The sequence below is a fragment of the Hordeum vulgare genome, chromosome 2H (genome assembly GCF_904849725.1).
Source record: "Hordeum vulgare subsp. vulgare chromosome 2H, MorexV3_pseudomolecules_assembly, whole genome shotgun sequence".
NCBI classification, from domain to species: Eukaryota; Viridiplantae; Streptophyta; class Magnoliopsida; order Poales; family Poaceae; genus Hordeum; species Hordeum vulgare.
Window position 1 is genome coordinate 81,900,814 of NC_058519.1, and position 17,736 is coordinate 81,918,549.

Here is a 17,736-nt window from a genome sequence, read left to right on the forward strand (position 1 = left end):
GCAATCCTATCATCCCCAAGCTTAGAGCTTTCCATATCATCATTTTCAAAGTTGGTGTCGTGGATAAGCGCCTGACAGTAGATGTGTAGGGTACGAAAGTAGAGGGTAGAGTCCTAGCTACGACAAGGTTGTATGAGTTCAGGCTCCTCTGCGGTGGAGGTAACATCCCTACGTATCAGTGCTCTTGGAGCTTTAGTGTCGAGTGGAATATGAATGTTACAGAATGTGAACCCTTGTGCCAGAGGGGAGGGGTGGCTTATATAGAGTGCGCTGCCCCTCGTAAGTGTCCAGCCTTCAAGGGTGTAATAAGTGGGATTGAATGCATACGTTACAGGTAACGTATGTCATAAAGGACATTAACTACGGTAGTCTAACGTCTGACCATTAGCCTCGCTGGAGTGGCTTCTAGCCTTCTATGTCGACTGGCTTCTGGTATTTACCGAGTGGAATCTAGTCGTCGAGTATTAGGTAACCTTCCGAGTGGTTCTTTACCGAGTGGATCAGAGGTTGTCTTAATCCAGTCGGTAAGTATCTTGTGATCCTTAAGCTAATAATAAGGTGCCCTTGGGTAGGACTTATAGGTCAGGCATATGACCCTACCCTAGGGCTATGACCCCATCAGTTGGTACCAAAAATATTTTCAAGATCATAAGTAGCATTATCATCATCTTCCCAATCACAATAAGTAACATGCATATCTTTCCTACTTATAAAGGTTTGAGTTGGTGGTGAGTTCACTCCTCCTTCTCCTCTTACACAGGGGACCTACTCACACCATAGTTGAAATATATTTTTTGGCCAATGAGAGTTGAACCCAACATGTCTCCTACATCCTTCCCATCTAGAAAAATGTGAGGATTGTTCACACATATAGAAAGATGTGGCAGCATGCTTGGACCCACAATCAACTCACCCAGATGCCACCATTCACCACCTGATAAATAAATAAAGTAATGCTACCATTCACACATTGCACTACGCCAGGGCTATAAGCCTCATGTGTGCATGCCTAGGTTCTCCTTGTATCTTCAGCATTTTCTTGATATTTCTCCGTTCTCCCCATTATTTCTTCATTGATGTTTTTCACTATATATAACTGTGCCAACACATCGGCGCCTTGCCATAGGAACATGGCTTCTGCCCACAGTTGGTAGCTCATGCACTTTCTTCATTGTCATAATCGCCCACTTGACCTTTGGCCGTGAGGACATTTCCTACTCGTATAGTCGTATTACTTGTAATACCAAACACGCATTGTAATGTTAGAATGAGGAGAAAGTTATGACATTGAGCATGTACAATGGTAAAGCATCATGAGAGCATTTGGACATTTTTATAATCAAGCACACACAAAATTTGGAATTAAGCTCAACAAGTCTTGATAGATGTTATTGTTTTGTCTATAATCTTGCATTGAATTATTATGTCGAAGTCTAGGTTGACGTAATGACATTGCACCTAACTCATCATCAATACAAAACAAACATACTCAATTCAGAAGTTATCCTTTTTTTCTTTGTCAATAGTCAAGTATGGACGAGTTATGTTTTTTCATAGTTCCGTAGCAAAGCATGGGCACTATGCTAGTCATAATCAAAATCATCTTCAATAGTACCTACGGACTTATCATCAAGATAATAACAATAAAGCTCACCATCCTCCATAAGTTTATTTCTGTTAGGATAAAAGTTGATGCGAGAAATATGCTCAGGCCAGGTTGATACCCATTCTTCTTCCTTCTTGTTCATCTTCCTCCTCTTCTTTTTCTTCTTCTTCACCTTAGGAGGGAGTGGTTGGAGAGGAAGCTTCTCCAAAATATTCCGGTTTATCATCAGAAACAATAGAGGAAACTTGGGAGAAACTCTCCTTTTTATTAGTGGAAACATAAAAGACATTTTTATGCTTTGGTAAAGTTCCCTCCTTTCTAATCTTACTTACGTAATCATTTTCATGGCAATTAACAACAAAATAGAGATGACATTTTTGTAAAGTGTTGTTTATTCCTAAGGCATTGTCATCTAGCCAAGAAGTTTTTTCTGATAACTCTTCACACATAAAAAATAACATGAGTTCATCAAATAGATCAGAAGTGATCATGTTATCACACAACTGGTTAACAGTTATGTTTTCAAAGTTCATGCATTGAAAATTAAAGTGACCCTCTATACCACAAAGTTCACAAGTAAAAGGATAAAGTTCACACAATTCTCTAGTGATTTCATTTAAATCTCTAACCCAAGTGATTGTTCTTTCATGCTTATGTTGCTTACAATACTTCTCTTCTTCAATCATAGGCCTTTCACAAGGTCTATCCACTCCACAAAAATTAACATGGTTATATAGAACTTCATTTTCAGGAATTGGATCATGCATGTTGCAATTATCATTAACAATTTCATTTTCTTTGCAAATATCTTTAAAAGGTTCATGGTGCTTGATCCAATCGTCCTTAAGCATATTAAGATGTGAAGCAATAGATTTGAGGAAATCAACAAGGAGTTGAGAATCAAGCCCAAACTTAGCACTAAACTTATTAAAACTTGCAGTTTCAACAAAGGCCTTAATGCACTCATACTCATAATTTATACCTGACTCTTTACCTTTGTCGATCTCCCAATATTCAGTATTGCGTTGAATTTTTTCACGGAGTTCCCATTTAGCATCAATCCTTTCGTTTGTGAAAGAACCCATAGAGGAAGCATCGAGCAAGTCTTTATCCTGTCGATAGAGCCTCGCATAGAAATTAGTAATAATCATATCTTTGGGGAGCCCATGGTTAGGACATTTTAGCATTAAAGTTTTCAGTCTCCCCCAAGCTTAAGCTATGCTCTCTCTGTTATGAGGATAGAAATTATAAACATAATTCCTATTCTCATGGACTTCATGAAAAGGATAAAACTTGGAGTAAAAGAGAGACTAGATCTCTTCCCAATCCCGTAGGTGAGAATCGTCTAGTAACCTATACCATTCCAATGCTTTTCCTTTCAGTGACAAGGCAAATAATTTCCTCATGACTCCATCTCTTGTCAAACCTGAAATCTTAAACAACTCACAAAGTTATGTAAGTTTCAACAAATTAATACTAGGATTGACTGTTCCATCATAACAATCATCCCTAATTTTTTCAATTATCCCAAGTGGTATTTTGAATGGGATACATTCAGTAGGTGGAGGAGACTTCTCTACCACGGGTGTTGTAAAGCGGCCTTCCCAAGCAGTGAACTAAGAGTGCAGTTTTCCATAAGCCTAACTAGTGAAAATAAAAACATGAAATGAAAAGATTTAATTGCAAGATCTAAAGATATACCTTCAAGCAGTCACCTCCCCGGCAACGGCGCCAGAAATAGCTTGATGTCTACGCACGCTTCTATTCTTGTAGACTATGTTGGGCCTCGAAGCGCAGAGGTTTGTAGGACAACAACAATTTCCCTCAAGTGGATGACTTAAGGTTTATCGAACTCAGGGAAGTAGAGGTTGAAGATGGTCTCTCTCAAGCAACCCTGCAATTAAGATACAAGAAGTCTCTTGTGTCCCCAACACACCTAATACAATTGTCAGTTGTATAGGTGCACTAGTTCGGCGAAGAGATGTTAAAAGGCAAGTGATATGGATGGTAAAACAAGGTATTGTAAATCTGAAATAAAAATGGAAGCAAGCAAACATGAAACAAAACTCAAAGTAAATGGTGTTCAATGGTGGAAACCAAGTCCTAGGCTTCATTCTTTCACTAGTGGCAACTCCCAACAACATTAACATAGTCTAATCGCATGATATTTCCACTAAAACATGCAATGGAGACGTACTCGGAGGTCATTCCTTTGTGATCAAGAGAGGACGAGAATTATGTAGGGCTACAAAAGCACACCTCGGAGTTCGTAGTTCTCATCTATGGGTTTCCCAATGTCACCGCGGACATCCAAAGAGAGTACCACAATCACCACAATGTATCTCAAGGATAGTCAAAAGCAAGCACCAAGAGAGTCTCAATCTTCAATCAATTCACAAAAGATGAAATCACTCATGAAAATATTCTTCTAATCCATGTCCAATAGACCACTGTCCCCATGGTCTCGGGAATTATACTAGATAAGATCAAGTGAGTACATCAATCCAATACATAGAAGAAGGGGAAACATCATAGGATCACCCTAGATTAACATAGCCCATGATCACAATCAACATCACATCATGAGAGAGAGAATTAACCACATAGTTACTGTAGAAGACCTCAGCCCCGAGGAGTAACTACTCCCGCTTCATGAAGGGAGGAAGCAACGTCGATGGAGATGAATTCGGGGGCACTTCCCCGTCTCGGCAGGGTGCCGACACAGGAATTCTGGTCCCCCGAAACTTGTTGGCGATGGCGGCGGAGATCGGAATTGTTTCTGGAAAAAGGGTTCCGGAATCAGTGTTTCCTCCACGGGGGTAAAAATAGGAGCCAAGGTAGGGCACCAGACGAGGTGGGCCCCACCCAGGCATCCTGTGGGCGCGACCAGGGGTAGGCCGCGCAGGGAGGCCCCCTGGGCAATGCCTGGCTCCCCTCTAGCCCACTTTTGGTGCTCTCGAAGCTTCCATCACGCTGATTTTTATATATTTTTCTCGTGATTTTCAGGACTCGGTAAATTGGGGTAAAAGTCACTGCAAAAAAGACATCAGCAGACAGAAACTGGCACTGGATGCACTGACTTAGTAGGTTAGTACAAATATATGTAAAAATATATAAAAGTGTAGCAAAACATATAACATTGTCACCCAAAAGATCATGGAACAAGCAGAAATAATAGATACGTTTGGGACGTATCATCACTACACAAGCCATAGAAGCCCTGAATCCCAAGGCCAGGTGGCGGCTTGTTCAAGAAGGCCGACTCATGGGCCAGTACTTGAGAGGCCGGCTCGTGGAAGGAAGTTCTAAGGGGGTTTCCATACTTAAGAGACAAGATAAGTAGGAATTAGACTAGGTCACGGGTTGTAATGCGACTCAGACTCTGTTGTAATCTCAAGTCCTCAACCTATATATAAAGGGGAGCCCCTAACATAGAGAGGGCAAGTAAGAAATCCTCGAGAGCTACGTTAGCGACTCCATGCCCTTGTAATCGAGATCATCATCGATAAACACAAAAGCAGGACGTAGACTTTTACCTTCATCGGAGGGGCCGAACCTGGGTAAATCCTTGTCTCTCGTTCCCGATCAACCCTATCCAAGCAACCACCTAGTTGCTATAGCTCCTAGACTTAGTCGTGTCGCTTGGATATCTGCCATGACAAAACCACGACACTATTTCTTGATTTTCTTTGTTGTTGGTCCGCCCCAATATCGTGGAGGAGAAACTCCTTGCAAAGTTGTCACGTTTTTCTATAGTGTGTGACCATTATTAAGTTTCAATGTCTTTTCCTCTCACAACTTTAGGTTACATAGATGTGTGTGAAATAAGTCGGTACTACTACTATCGATACGAGTCCTCATGGCATGGTAAGTTAAGCGAGCTGTTATACTCTGGGTTGATATTAACGTCAAGTGAAAGGAACTCTCATATATGTTGCATTCATATACACGTTTTATGACTACATAATTCCCAGATAAGATAGTTTCATCACGTTCATTTCTTACAAATTATAACCACCTGGATGTTAATGATGTTTGTTGTATTAGGTGATCATTTCAAATTGAAGCTCACCTGAACGTTAATGATATTGTTATTGTGTCATGTCATCGATATAAAGCATAGTGTACTTCTCAAGTTGTTGTACTAATTATGTTTCTTTGAACAATGTAAGAATTCTCTATAATGATGGCCTTTTCTTTTGAAGAGAACGATAGACTTCCAATGTGTACAATGTTTTTATTAAACCTACCAGCATATAAGTGTGGTTATGTATTTAGGTAATGGTATGTAGCTGAGTTTGGTAGTCTCAAGAAGAACAATGTATATTGGTTTCTTATGATTGGACTTTAGACACTCATGTGGTAAAGAGATTTTATGATTTGAAATTACTATAAAAAATTAAATCCAATATGTAGTTCTCTTGCACATATTCAGGGATGCATGTGTGTGTATTTCTAATTTTGAGATAGTGGTGCCAATATTTGTTTCATAGAGAGTTGACCTGTCTAGAATTGTTAGGACTATTTTTCACTCGATGCATTTTCAGGACTCCTTGCGGGAAAAACTTAAAACAACGGAAGACTCATGCTAGGCAGTATGTGTGCCCAAAGTGCATTTCAAGTTAAGTCGTTGGTAGTCAAGCTACGAGATAATTCTGGGTGTTGCTACTTTAGCTTCAACCTTTTCCTTTTTCAGTTGTATTTTGCATTACCTTATTGTTCCCAAGGGTCTCTCTCAGCTTAGAGCTACTACATCGGTTAGCTTCATGATAGCATCATGTCATAATATTTTTAGTTTATCCATTTAAAACAAACTTAATGCCATCTAACCTCCTAGGAAATTGTAATTCTTTCTTTTTGGTTCAGTCGAGTACTGTTATGTTGTTTATTTTCATATGTGAAGGAGTTGGGCACAAGGTATCTTCACCAGAGCGCCGACATGTTTTGCCTATTCAACTCTACACCTAAGCCCCTCCTTTGTGAAGCTCTAGTAATGTTACCAAACATTGCTATCATGTCATGGGGTAAGAAAATATGTACAAGTGATTATTCCAACTAAGTTCAAACCATCTCAGAAGAAAATAAAGTTCGATATGAATCAAAGAGGGCCATGTTTCTTGATGGGCTCACATTGCTCACTTACAACATATTTCAGTACGTCTTGTAGTGGGCAATCGGTGGCGAATGGAACATGGAAGGCTACCCCGCCTAGTACCTCAATTACTCGGTACATTTTTGTTTCAATAGTAATTTGTTCACATGCTATTGCACAAGAACAGCCTCTAAAATGTCATTTTACAAGGTTGCTCGCCTATGTGTTAACACTAAATTGCTTGTGTATATATGCGTCATGGTTTCCTTTTTTATCCATGGCTATGTAGCTTTTTGTCATGAAAATCTAGAGAGGTTGCGAAAGAGGTTACCTTTCCTTCAGTGAATTCTTACGTAATATGTAATAAAATAAGCTACTAAGTTGTAGGATATTGTTTCAGATAGTTAATGCCTTCATTATTGATAAAACTGCAATCGCATGAACATAGTTCTATATAGTACTAGGTGAGCCACTTATTACTCTTGTAGAAACTATATTGTTAAATTTCGTATCATGACAATTTATTGATCGACATGTGTTAATCCACATATAAGCTTTGAACAACTTGAGCTGACTCCACTTTCTTGACATTTTTTTATGAAAAAATTCAAGGACTTAGCCAACTCGTGCACACGGACGTGATGACTTTGAAGTGTTTATGAACGAACCAACTGGTAATCATGAATCTGATGTGTCTTCTAGATCATTTGGTGTTCTCAGTATTTTGGAGCTTGCACTTTATACATGTGGATAGAGACTTGTGTGTTCTAGACCATCTAGTTAAAGTCTCTCATACCTCCAAATAGTGCTCATCTTTTTGTGACTTGTGTGTTCTTGGTGATTGTTAAGATGGTCAAAGCTTTGCTTTGTCAAGATCGATGTGTTTGTCAACTTGTGTTCAACGTATATGCATGTTTGTGAACATATTTGCATTATTGTATAGTATGTGTTCAGTTCGAACCTAGTTATGGATGTGAGGATAATAAATGGATCTGTTTAGAGCTTGTATATATAGATAATAATAGAATATGTTTAGAGCTTGTATACATATATTGTTTTGGATGCACATTACTTTACCAATAATTTATCTGTTGACAAAGGAAATATTTGTCCGTATTGGTAGAGTGTATGTTGACAAGCTATCTGTCGGCATAGATATGTTGTATGTGGCGAATGAAGTGTCGACATAGGTAAGGTGTATGCCGTCACGCTATCTCTCGGCATAATAGGGTGTATGTTGTGTGATAAAGTGCCGGCGTAGGTAGAGTGTATGTGGACATATCATCTGTCGGCGTACGTAGGGTGTATGCCGACTGAAAAAGTGTTGAAAACTAAATAACTGCCGGCAATACCTTTACCCACAACAAGTCCTTCGACTCTTTCATCTTTTATCAGCATTGGTGCTGCCACTTATTTGTCGACAAAGGTATCCTACTCCGACACATTGGTGTGCCACATAAGCTCTACAGGATGTAGTGTGATTATAGCTTTATTAGAGAAAAATAAGCCTCATTTTAGAATTTGGCACAGCCCCTGGATTTTACCTGTCTGGACATGTTAATGTCTTTTATATTTCCCAAACGGTTCTATCGCTGGATATGAAAAAATGCATGTGCCCAAATATGTTCGTGTGATGGTTTGTCCAAGGTAAATTAACTAGTCATGTAGTCACATGCACATGCGTGGGTGTGACCAGTTCTTTTCCAAACTAGTCATGCAAACACCCTCAGAGCACCACATTTAAGGTATGACACAACACCGACACAATACATGGGTCAAGACAAATGTCTCGCTATCGATATGTACATTGTCGGCTACCACTAAAAAATACCTTAATATTTTCCAGAAAAGAAACTCCTATATAAATACAGAGCATACGATTCTTCATGGCCTTAGATTTAACCTGGGTGATTTTTCAAAATTACTCATGCAAATCTACAATAATGTTTACCATGATTTAAAATGCATTCATCTACTATAAAAAAAATACACTATCTCTATATAATTGTTTAAGTCATTTGAAAGTTTTTTGTGTGTATAAGTCATTCGAGAGTTAAGGTTTTTTTTGGGGGGGACTTCACAATGGATCATACAAATATGCTCATACAGATCTAGATAAGCTCACTCCGATGTTATATTTTGTTCATCTAGCGTTTATTTTACCGGGCTAAATGAAAAAAAATGTCATCTGTCTAGATGCCAAAGCAATGGTAGAAAAATACACATAAGTCCAATTTGACCCACCAAGGGAGAAATCGTTGTCTTGGAATGGACCACTCCGAGGAAGCAAAAATAATAATTTAACGGATTAAATGAAATTATTTTTTAGAAAACATTACCTTTCAACCGACTGATCCTGCTCTCGCGTCCACCGCCTCCTTTGTTTGCCACGTGACCGGGCGGACGAGTCGTGACCTTTTTCTTGAAACAACTCCATTGTTTCAGGACGTTGTTCCTGCAGCTTGGAAGTAGTTGCAGAAGGAGGGAACCCAGGTATGACGACGACGGCTTTCACCGGAAGCAAGCCAAGAGCTCGCCGGCCGCCCCGCCGCCAAGAGCTCGCGGGCCGCCCCGCCGCCTAGAGCTCGCCGGTCGCCTCGCCGCCAAGAGCTCGTCGGCACCTTCTCTCCAGTCCGGCAAGCAACGGGACCACGCCGCCTCCCGTGGTCGGATCCCGCCGCCGGGGGAGCTTTCCTGCTCGCTAGGTAGTGCTTCTGCAACTTGACCTTTGTTGCAAAAATTCCTGAAACATGACCTTTGTTGCAAAAAATTCTCCCGCAAAACGAAGAAAAAAAATCCTGCAACAAGCAAATTGTTTTTGAAACTCGACCGTTGTTTCACGAATTAACGGGTCCAAAGTTTATTTCTTACAACAAAGCGAAAGTTTCTGCAACTCAGCTATCGTTTCAGGAATTATGGGGTGGCTGGCCGGAGCAAATCGAACGGCTACGCGTAGATCGGACGACCCTCCAAGTGGTGGATGTTTAGTAAACATCCACCGGTGGATGCGTAGCATGCCCCTTTTACCTTCAAGACAGATAGATGACAACTTAAGAGCTGAGAAGATTAATCAGCTTCGAAAAAATAACGATACGACATGTGCTAGGAGTAGTATTTGGCATATACTGGCCAATTTGTGATTGCAAATACTAATTTACATGCTGACCATGAAAGAGCTCCAAAGTTTAATCAGCTTCCTAACTTAATTGGTGACAGATATATATGACAGGTAGTACCAGAATGTCACTTACTGGTTAATACGGAGTAATCGATAGAAGGCATGCCATGTACAGTACTAATTGACATACTGACTTTATTCGCCACACTTTGCAGCTTGCAAACACGGGTCTACTCAAAGTACAAAACCCAAAACCCATGAACATAGTACCAAGTCACAGTTACAACAGTAAATAACAGGAGCACCACCACCACAACCTCCCTTCTTTTCCCTAAATAAAAACTATGCAGATCCTAAGTAAACAAGGTACTACTAGAGGATCTATGTAGTTTTCGTTAGGTGGGCATGCAGTGAACACACTCCTCACATCAGTAACGCAGCAGCTAGGAGCTCGTCGACCTTAATTAACTTGGCACGATGGAGCTAGCTAGAATGGGTAGTCCATGGCAGGGAGCATGCCGGGGACGCCAAGCAAACCGCCGCCTGCGTGGCCATGGTGGTCGTTGTTGCTGTTGTCGTCGGCGAACAGCCACGTCTCGATCGCGTTCAGCTGCGTCTGATCCGGCGCCAGAACGGCCGGCTTCCTCTCGTACCCGAACGCGGACCCCAGCGCACGGGCGGCCGCGCCGCTGCCGTATGAAACCTCGGACGCCGACGAGCCGGAGGGGCTGTCGGCCGCGGCAACGGCGGCGCGACCCTTGCTGGTGCTGGTCCAGCCGTCGAGCATCCGCGAGATGTTTGCGGTGGTCAGGACGTACGGGCCAGCCGCGGAGGGCGAGCAGTGGGACAGCGACGCGGCGGAAGAGCTCGAGGCCGCCGGGCTGCCGCTGTCGGCGCCGGCCGCGGCAGGCCCATTGACGCCGTCGGCCGCGTCGGGCTGCTGCGGCTTGATGTCGTCGAGCGTGGTGAGCGCCTCGCGCAGCGCGCGGCGGGCCATGTTGATGTCCGTCTGCAGCCGCCTCTCCCACTGGCCCTTGGAGGAGGAGGCGGGCCTCTGCGCCGCCGGCTTGGCCGCCGCCGCGTCGCCCCCGGCCTGCAGCTTGCGCTTGAGGTGCGTGTTCCAGTAGTTCTTGATGTCGTTGTCCGTGCGCTCGGGGAGGTAGGAGGCGATCGCGGCCCACCTGTTGCCGAGCAGCGCCTGGAGGTGGACGATGAGCTTCTCCTCCTGGTCGGTGAAGTTGCCGCGCTTGATCCCCGGGCGCAGGTAGTTGGTCCACCGGAGCCGGCAGCTCTTGCTGCACCGCATCAGGCCTGCGCATCATCCATCGAGGGACATGATTCAGCCCACAAACGTCCATCCATCCGACGATCCATACCAAACCAAACCAAACGAAACGAAGGCATGCAAGGACCGGCGAGCAGAAGAAGAAGAAGGAGGAGGAGGGCGGATGCGTGGATTACCGGTGCGGGTGGGGACGGCGCGCCAGTTGCCGGGGCCGTGCTCCTGGACGTAGGAGACGAGCACGAGGTCCTCCTCCGGCGTCCAGGGGCCCTTCTTGACGCCCTCCTTGTCGCAGCACGGCGGCCTCCCCATGCTCTCGACTCGCCCGCTTGCTACGGCCTCGGCCACGCCGAGCGGGATGGGAGAAAGATCGCCTTTTGCTGCAGGCGCGGGGCGGACGGGGACAAGGGGTCGAGCCACCGGCGCCGTATACGAGCAGGATCGCGTGACGCGGGCTACTGCTACGCTACAAAGGGAGTGAGGTGAGAGGAGGAGACTGAGGTGGAGACGAAGCCCGTGGTAGTGTGGTGTGTGTGCGGTGTGCTGCGGGTTGAGGGAGGGAGGGAGGTGAGGACAAGGCGGCTCGGTGCAGGGTCCAGAGCAGGAGTAAGGGTGTAGGTGCATATATATACACGGTTACGCGCGGTGGTCACGCAAAGCAAAGCAAAGCACAGCGCTGACCTTGCGATTACTTGGCCGGTTTAGCTCCCTGCCGCTTTACCACGGCCAGGTTACCGAGGCAGCTAGCGAGTAGCCTGGCTAGTAGTGTGCTGGCCTGCCTGTGACTCCATGCTTGAGGAGGAGTCAAAATGTAGAGAGAGGAGAGGTGCGTGCGGAGGGAGGGAGGGAGGGAGGGAGGGAACGGGGGCAGGGCTAGTGAGTTGAGGAGTGTGCATTTACTCCGGTCTCGTGGCAAAGTCAGCCTGGTGGTGGGGCGGTACACTGCAGCTGCTGCGACACTGTGCATGCCGCCTTGCGATGGATGCCGCGTGCATTTATCGCCCGCTGTGCGTGGTGGCACCATATGCCTTTGTTTGCGACCCGCATGCATGGCCCCCCCGCGCCCGTTTACCTCCGGCCGCCGTCTCCCATACGGAAACGGAAACGAAGAAGAAGATAACCGGAAATAGTTACTACCGCAGCCCGCAGGGGTTATGGTTTAGTGCCAAGCCGAAGCCATGGCCAAAGTCCAACTCGGCGTGTGCGCTGCTGCTAAGTGCTAAGCGTATTTGTCGCAACGCAGAGCGCCGCTGGCTCCCTCACCTCATCACTCGCGTCCTTTGACTCCTTTTGGGCCTCTGAGCTGACATCTCGAGTTCGACCGCTTTTCCAAACGGACAAACGGCTTTGGCGTCTCGTCCAGCCACCATCGCCCTTGCGTCACGCACAGTGCCGCAGGAATCCCGGCCTGCACTCTCCCCTCCGGCCCGTCGGCCCGAGTTCATCCAGATCGCAGCCAGGGTATTGCTTTGACCGCCCACAACGCCCGGTCAGCGCCATGCGCATGCACAGCACACGCACACGCTGATAAAAACACGTCGGTAAAACTTCTCCGGAAGCATTGAAGGTGGGCTTTCGCGGCAGCGTTTGTGAATGAATCGTGATCGATCGGCCGTCACCTTTGTGCATGCGGCGCAGGGGAGGCATGAGTAAAGCGGGGCAGCAGTGGGAGTGGAGTAATGGCCGGGCCGGCTCGTGTGCGCCTTGGTACTTTAAGCTGCGCCATTGGTACCCGCACACATGCATGCATGCATCGAAAGTTAATGTGGACGAAGGTGCACTGTGCATCGTGCACCAACCAGGCAAGCTCACCAGCTCAGACCCGTAGTAACGCATGAGGAAGGACGCCCGGCCGGCCGATCGGCCCATGATCGACGGCCTGGATGCGTGCAAGTGTATTCATGACTTTGTGTACTCGGTACGTATAGGGTTGTAGTAGTAGCTGGTGTAGACGAAGCAGCAGCGGCAGCAGCACATGCGTCGCCTAGCTGCGTGTCGACGAGGTCAACGAACATGAGTGAAGGCATGGACAAAAAAGTCAACACGATTGTCTACTGACACAAGTACGTGGTACAAGACCTCGCTTTGGTATACGCGTGTAGGAGTAGCCTACCCTCTGCGGTTGTCGTCCCTTAACCAAGACGTGATTATCTGTGTACCATCGGGAATTTTATTTGCCGGTTGCTTGCAGGTGTAGGAGTACATCACTCTGAACCCAGTCTAACAAGTGTATAAATCAAATTATCACAGCTTCCAAATCCCATGCATCCAGTATACTACCGAGCATCAATGGTAGTAGTAGTAATTTTTTTTTTCTAACAGTAAAATGGGATGTCCCGGGAATTGATGTACAAGCCTGTTTCCTAGATCACTTTAGCTATATGTCACTCGACAGAAATTTGAATTTGGGTCAGTTTTTCTGGTCGTTGATTTTGGCTTTGATTTTCATGCTCGTTTTTTTTTCTACTATGTGTTCAAGCTTGCAGTTTTTGACTTACTCTCTTTTTTTTTTAGGGAAGACTTACCCTATTTTGTAGTCAGTCAATTTTGGTAATGGGCTTGTAGCCGTCACTGTTTGCTTTTTTGTCTATGCTTTGCATACATCCATACTTGTGCATGTAGGATCTAACTATTTTAGGTTTGGGCAAATAAAATCCTAAATGAGGTAAGCACTATAGAAGTTGTTTTTTTGTTTTTAGAAGTTGTTTTTTAGGAGTTGTTTTTTGTTTTTATTTGATTTCATTTCTTCTGTAAGGTTAATAACAATTCTAGTAATTTATTCCTTCTTATAATGTTTTTTGTTTTTGCAAAAACTGCACTATTATATGTTATACTTGCATATTATAAAAATGTGTTCTTTCAATGTATATTTTCTACACTTTTGACATATTTTTTAAATTGTATGCATTTCCCTGTTTTTGAGGTTAATACTCATGTCACTAATTAATTCTTTCTTACAAAATGTATACACATAAGTACTATACAATATGTGTGTAAATTATACGTTCCCATATTACAAAAGGTGCAATTTTAGTGCAAGGTTGCGTCACTAGTTCATTTTTTTAGAAAAGGTATTCATTTTCTTTCTACTTAAATGGTAACATCAATGCCACTAGTTCATTATTTATTATAAAGTTTCATTATTTTGATTTTCTAGCTTCTATTTCATTTTCTTTCTTCTTTAATGGTAACACCAATGATACTAATTCATTCTTCATTATAATAATTTTTAATTTTTATTTTAGTTTTTATTTCATTTTCTTTCTCCTTAAAGGGTAATACCAATACCACATATTCATTCTTCCTTCTAAAACTTTATTTTTGAGCTGTTATTTTATTTTCTTTATTCTTTATGGGCAATAGCAATGCTACTAATTCTTTCCTTCTTTGAACACTTATTTTTGCGGGACATTCACTATTATATGTTTGTTCTTGCATATTAAAAAACATTTTCCACATAAATTGTTTGCAAATTTTGATGTTACTTGATTTAGTTTTTATTTACAAAAGTTTGTGTGTAAAGGCACAATTAAAACCATGGAGGTAAAAAATTGTGGTGATCACCAATACTCTATTTATCTCAACATGCACACATGTCATATCACCTCTACATGCATGGGAAAAGGTATTTCAATAGTTGATCCCCGCCACTTCTATTTATCTTAACATGCACACATGCCATTCATCAAAGGCTCACCATAACATGCATGGCAAAGTAAATAAATATATTATGCTACTTATATTAAATAACTATTTTAAACAATAAAAATAATCAAATGCCATATATATAATACTCCCGTTGCCCAAAATAAGTGACTCAATTTTGTATTAATTTTAGTACGAAATTAGTATAAAGTTGAGTAACATAATTTGGGACAGAGGGAGTATGTACTTTCAATTTAATTCATATATTATAAATCTAAATATCTGTGTTCATTCATGTTTTATACAAGCAAAACTCATTAAAACATATTGCAACTAATTCCCGTAGCAACTCTGAGGGTATCATCTAGTTCTAGAATACTTAGGAAATAGGGGGAATTGTGTGGCTGGGAGAAAGTTGTGTATCACTCTAAAGATGATCGCTGCAATATCTCTGTAGGTGTAGCACTTTAGATAAAACGCTCCAGACTGTGGTGACGTTTTTGACCAATAGACAGGAGATCGGTAGCATTATACCTGGGTAGGACTATGTAGGAATTACCATATGCAGATACGCAAATGGTGGCATGAGATCATCGGCTGGTAGCAGGCTTGACGGAAATGAGCTTGGACCCAAAAATTGTTTCCTAGTTGATTGACTCGTAGCTGCTCCTTTCTAAACTTATCTAATATTCGTTTACTCCCTTTAAATTTATTTACTCCCCATATTAGCTTTGTCCCAAGTCAATTTGTATAAACTTGGACCACACTCATGTTTGATTAGAATTGACTGTTTTGATTCATATCCGACCGGGTAATAAAATGAATGTGATGCACCTTGGCTTAAACATGGACTGTTTGATTCGAACTGCCTTTTAGTTCTCACACATACATGATTGTACGTATAGCAATATTCGTACCATATTTTTCATTATATATATATATATATATATATATATATATATATATATATATATATATAGAAACTCTATTCATCACCCAGGGTGTAGAATAGTTTATTCTTCACCCGAGATAATTTTACGATCAATTTACAAATAAATTACATTTGAAATACAAATATTTACGTTTATATTGAATCACTACGTAAAATTTGACAAAAGAAAAACAAAAATATAGGTCACAAGACCAAAAACAATTAAGTTTATTGTATTTTTTCCACTATTTTTCTATGGTCGTAATTTTACGTGACATAAAATATTTTTACATTGATTATATTTTTTACGGTCTCTTTTTACGTATAAAATAAGACAAAATTTACGGAACGTAAAATTACGGTGCATTGATGTTAAAATATAGGGGGGTTGAAGAATAACTATTCCTCACCCACGGTGACGAATAGCACGACCATATATATATATATATATATATATATATATATATATATATATATATATATATATATATATATATCTTGTTGTTTTTTATAAACTTTTGGTCGAGCATTATGAAGTTTGACTTATGACAGAATTAAGATGTGGAGTGAAAAAAAGACAAATTAAGTACAATGCAAGTCTCCATGACTCATAGCTCCGGTTTATAACATGAGAGTGTATGGATTTGGTTCATAGGATATGGATTTCATGGTAACATGAAACTATAGTAAATGGGATGACATGTATTTCTTCTATAGGAAAAAAAATATGTCATTTGATTCATATCATAGAAATGTTTCCATTGTGCCTAGGCCAATGTTGAGTATATCGCTTATTGTTAGAGTTTTGCTCGGCTGGAAATTATAAATTAATCAGAAATTGGCCGATTAATATACTTTATCGGTTGATTATTAATCGGTCATTTTTAGTAAATTCCATGTTCCTAGCACTAAAATATGCTATATTTAACACGAAACAATATTGAACAAAAGTGTTACCTCTATTACTTGCCTTTGAATCCTTGTACAATGAAAACAATAGGACAACCATACATATTACATAACAAGGTCCAAAAACACAATCAAACATAGATTTTGCACACATTGTGTTAGGAAAATGCCTGATTTATAGGTATATTCTCGATAAATCACTTGTGAGAGGGATAAATCGATACAACCAGTAAACGGTGATGATAAGACATGATTTTATCGGTCACCCCCCGAATAGTGATAAATCAGACGATAAATCGATGAATCAGACAATTTTTTGAACAATGGTCTAGGCTAATGTTTTCTTCCTTTGAAATGTGAAATATTGGTTCCTATCATACATAGGAATAGAAATCCATTCCTACAAACCAAATGACTCCAGATGATTTTTTCCTACAAATTTATATCCTTTAGAACTCTTACTAAGTTCTTGTAAACCAAAAGGAGGCCTTATCCTATTGCGCATCTCGGTGATGGATTATCATGAAAACTCTGGTTTTGTTGATTTATAGCAGAGGCTTTTGTGGTCTACATTGTCACGTGTTTGGTGAGTTACCGTACACCACTCCAGTTTGCCATTCTAGAATCAAAGTTGTCGTCACATCGTTTAGACGGTCCTCGTGACATGGCAATGGTCGGTGCATTTGTGGGGAGCATCATCAGCACAAGCTTTACTTGTCGTCGAAATCTGATCTATCTCTTGATGGTGTGTGACCTCACTATAGTCACTTGGCATGCATGTGCTAGTTGAAGTTATGGTAGATATCATTTTTTGGGTGTTTCTTCGTGATGAACATGGTACATGGATGCTCGTAAACCAAGGGGTGGGGTAAATAAAAAAAGGTGGACGGGTTAGGAGGAGGTCTGAAAATGACATTGTGATGGGAGGACTAGAAATGGCTCTATTATCAGTGGCGGAGCCAGAAAATTAAGACAAGGGGGCCAAGTATAGTTAAACCTTGTTAGGGAGGGCCAATCCATCAAAAAACATCATTTTAGCACACACGAAATAACTATTACCATTCATTCTAGGTTTAAATCACTAATGTTAGGGGGGCCAGGGCCCTGGCTGCCACCCCCCTGTCTATGCCACTGTCTACTATGAAGGACACAA

General features: G+C 42.0%; 1 protein-coding gene across 1 annotated transcript; it reads right to left on the reverse strand.

The window, feature by feature from the left end:
• Positions 1-9,986: 9,986 nt before the first annotated feature.
• Positions 9,987-11,876, reverse strand: LOC123425197 (transcription factor MYB30-like). Its single transcript, XM_045108872.1, has 2 exons — positions 11,278-11,876; positions 9,987-11,127 (listed from the first exon to the last, which is right to left on the reverse strand). The coding sequence occupies exons 1-2, from the start codon at positions 11,720-11,722 to the stop codon at positions 10,304-10,306; spliced, it is 1,269 nt and encodes a 422-aa protein (XP_044964807.1). The 5' UTR covers positions 11,723-11,876; the 3' UTR covers positions 9,987-10,303.
• Between the last annotated feature and the right edge of the window lie 5,860 nt (positions 11,877-17,736).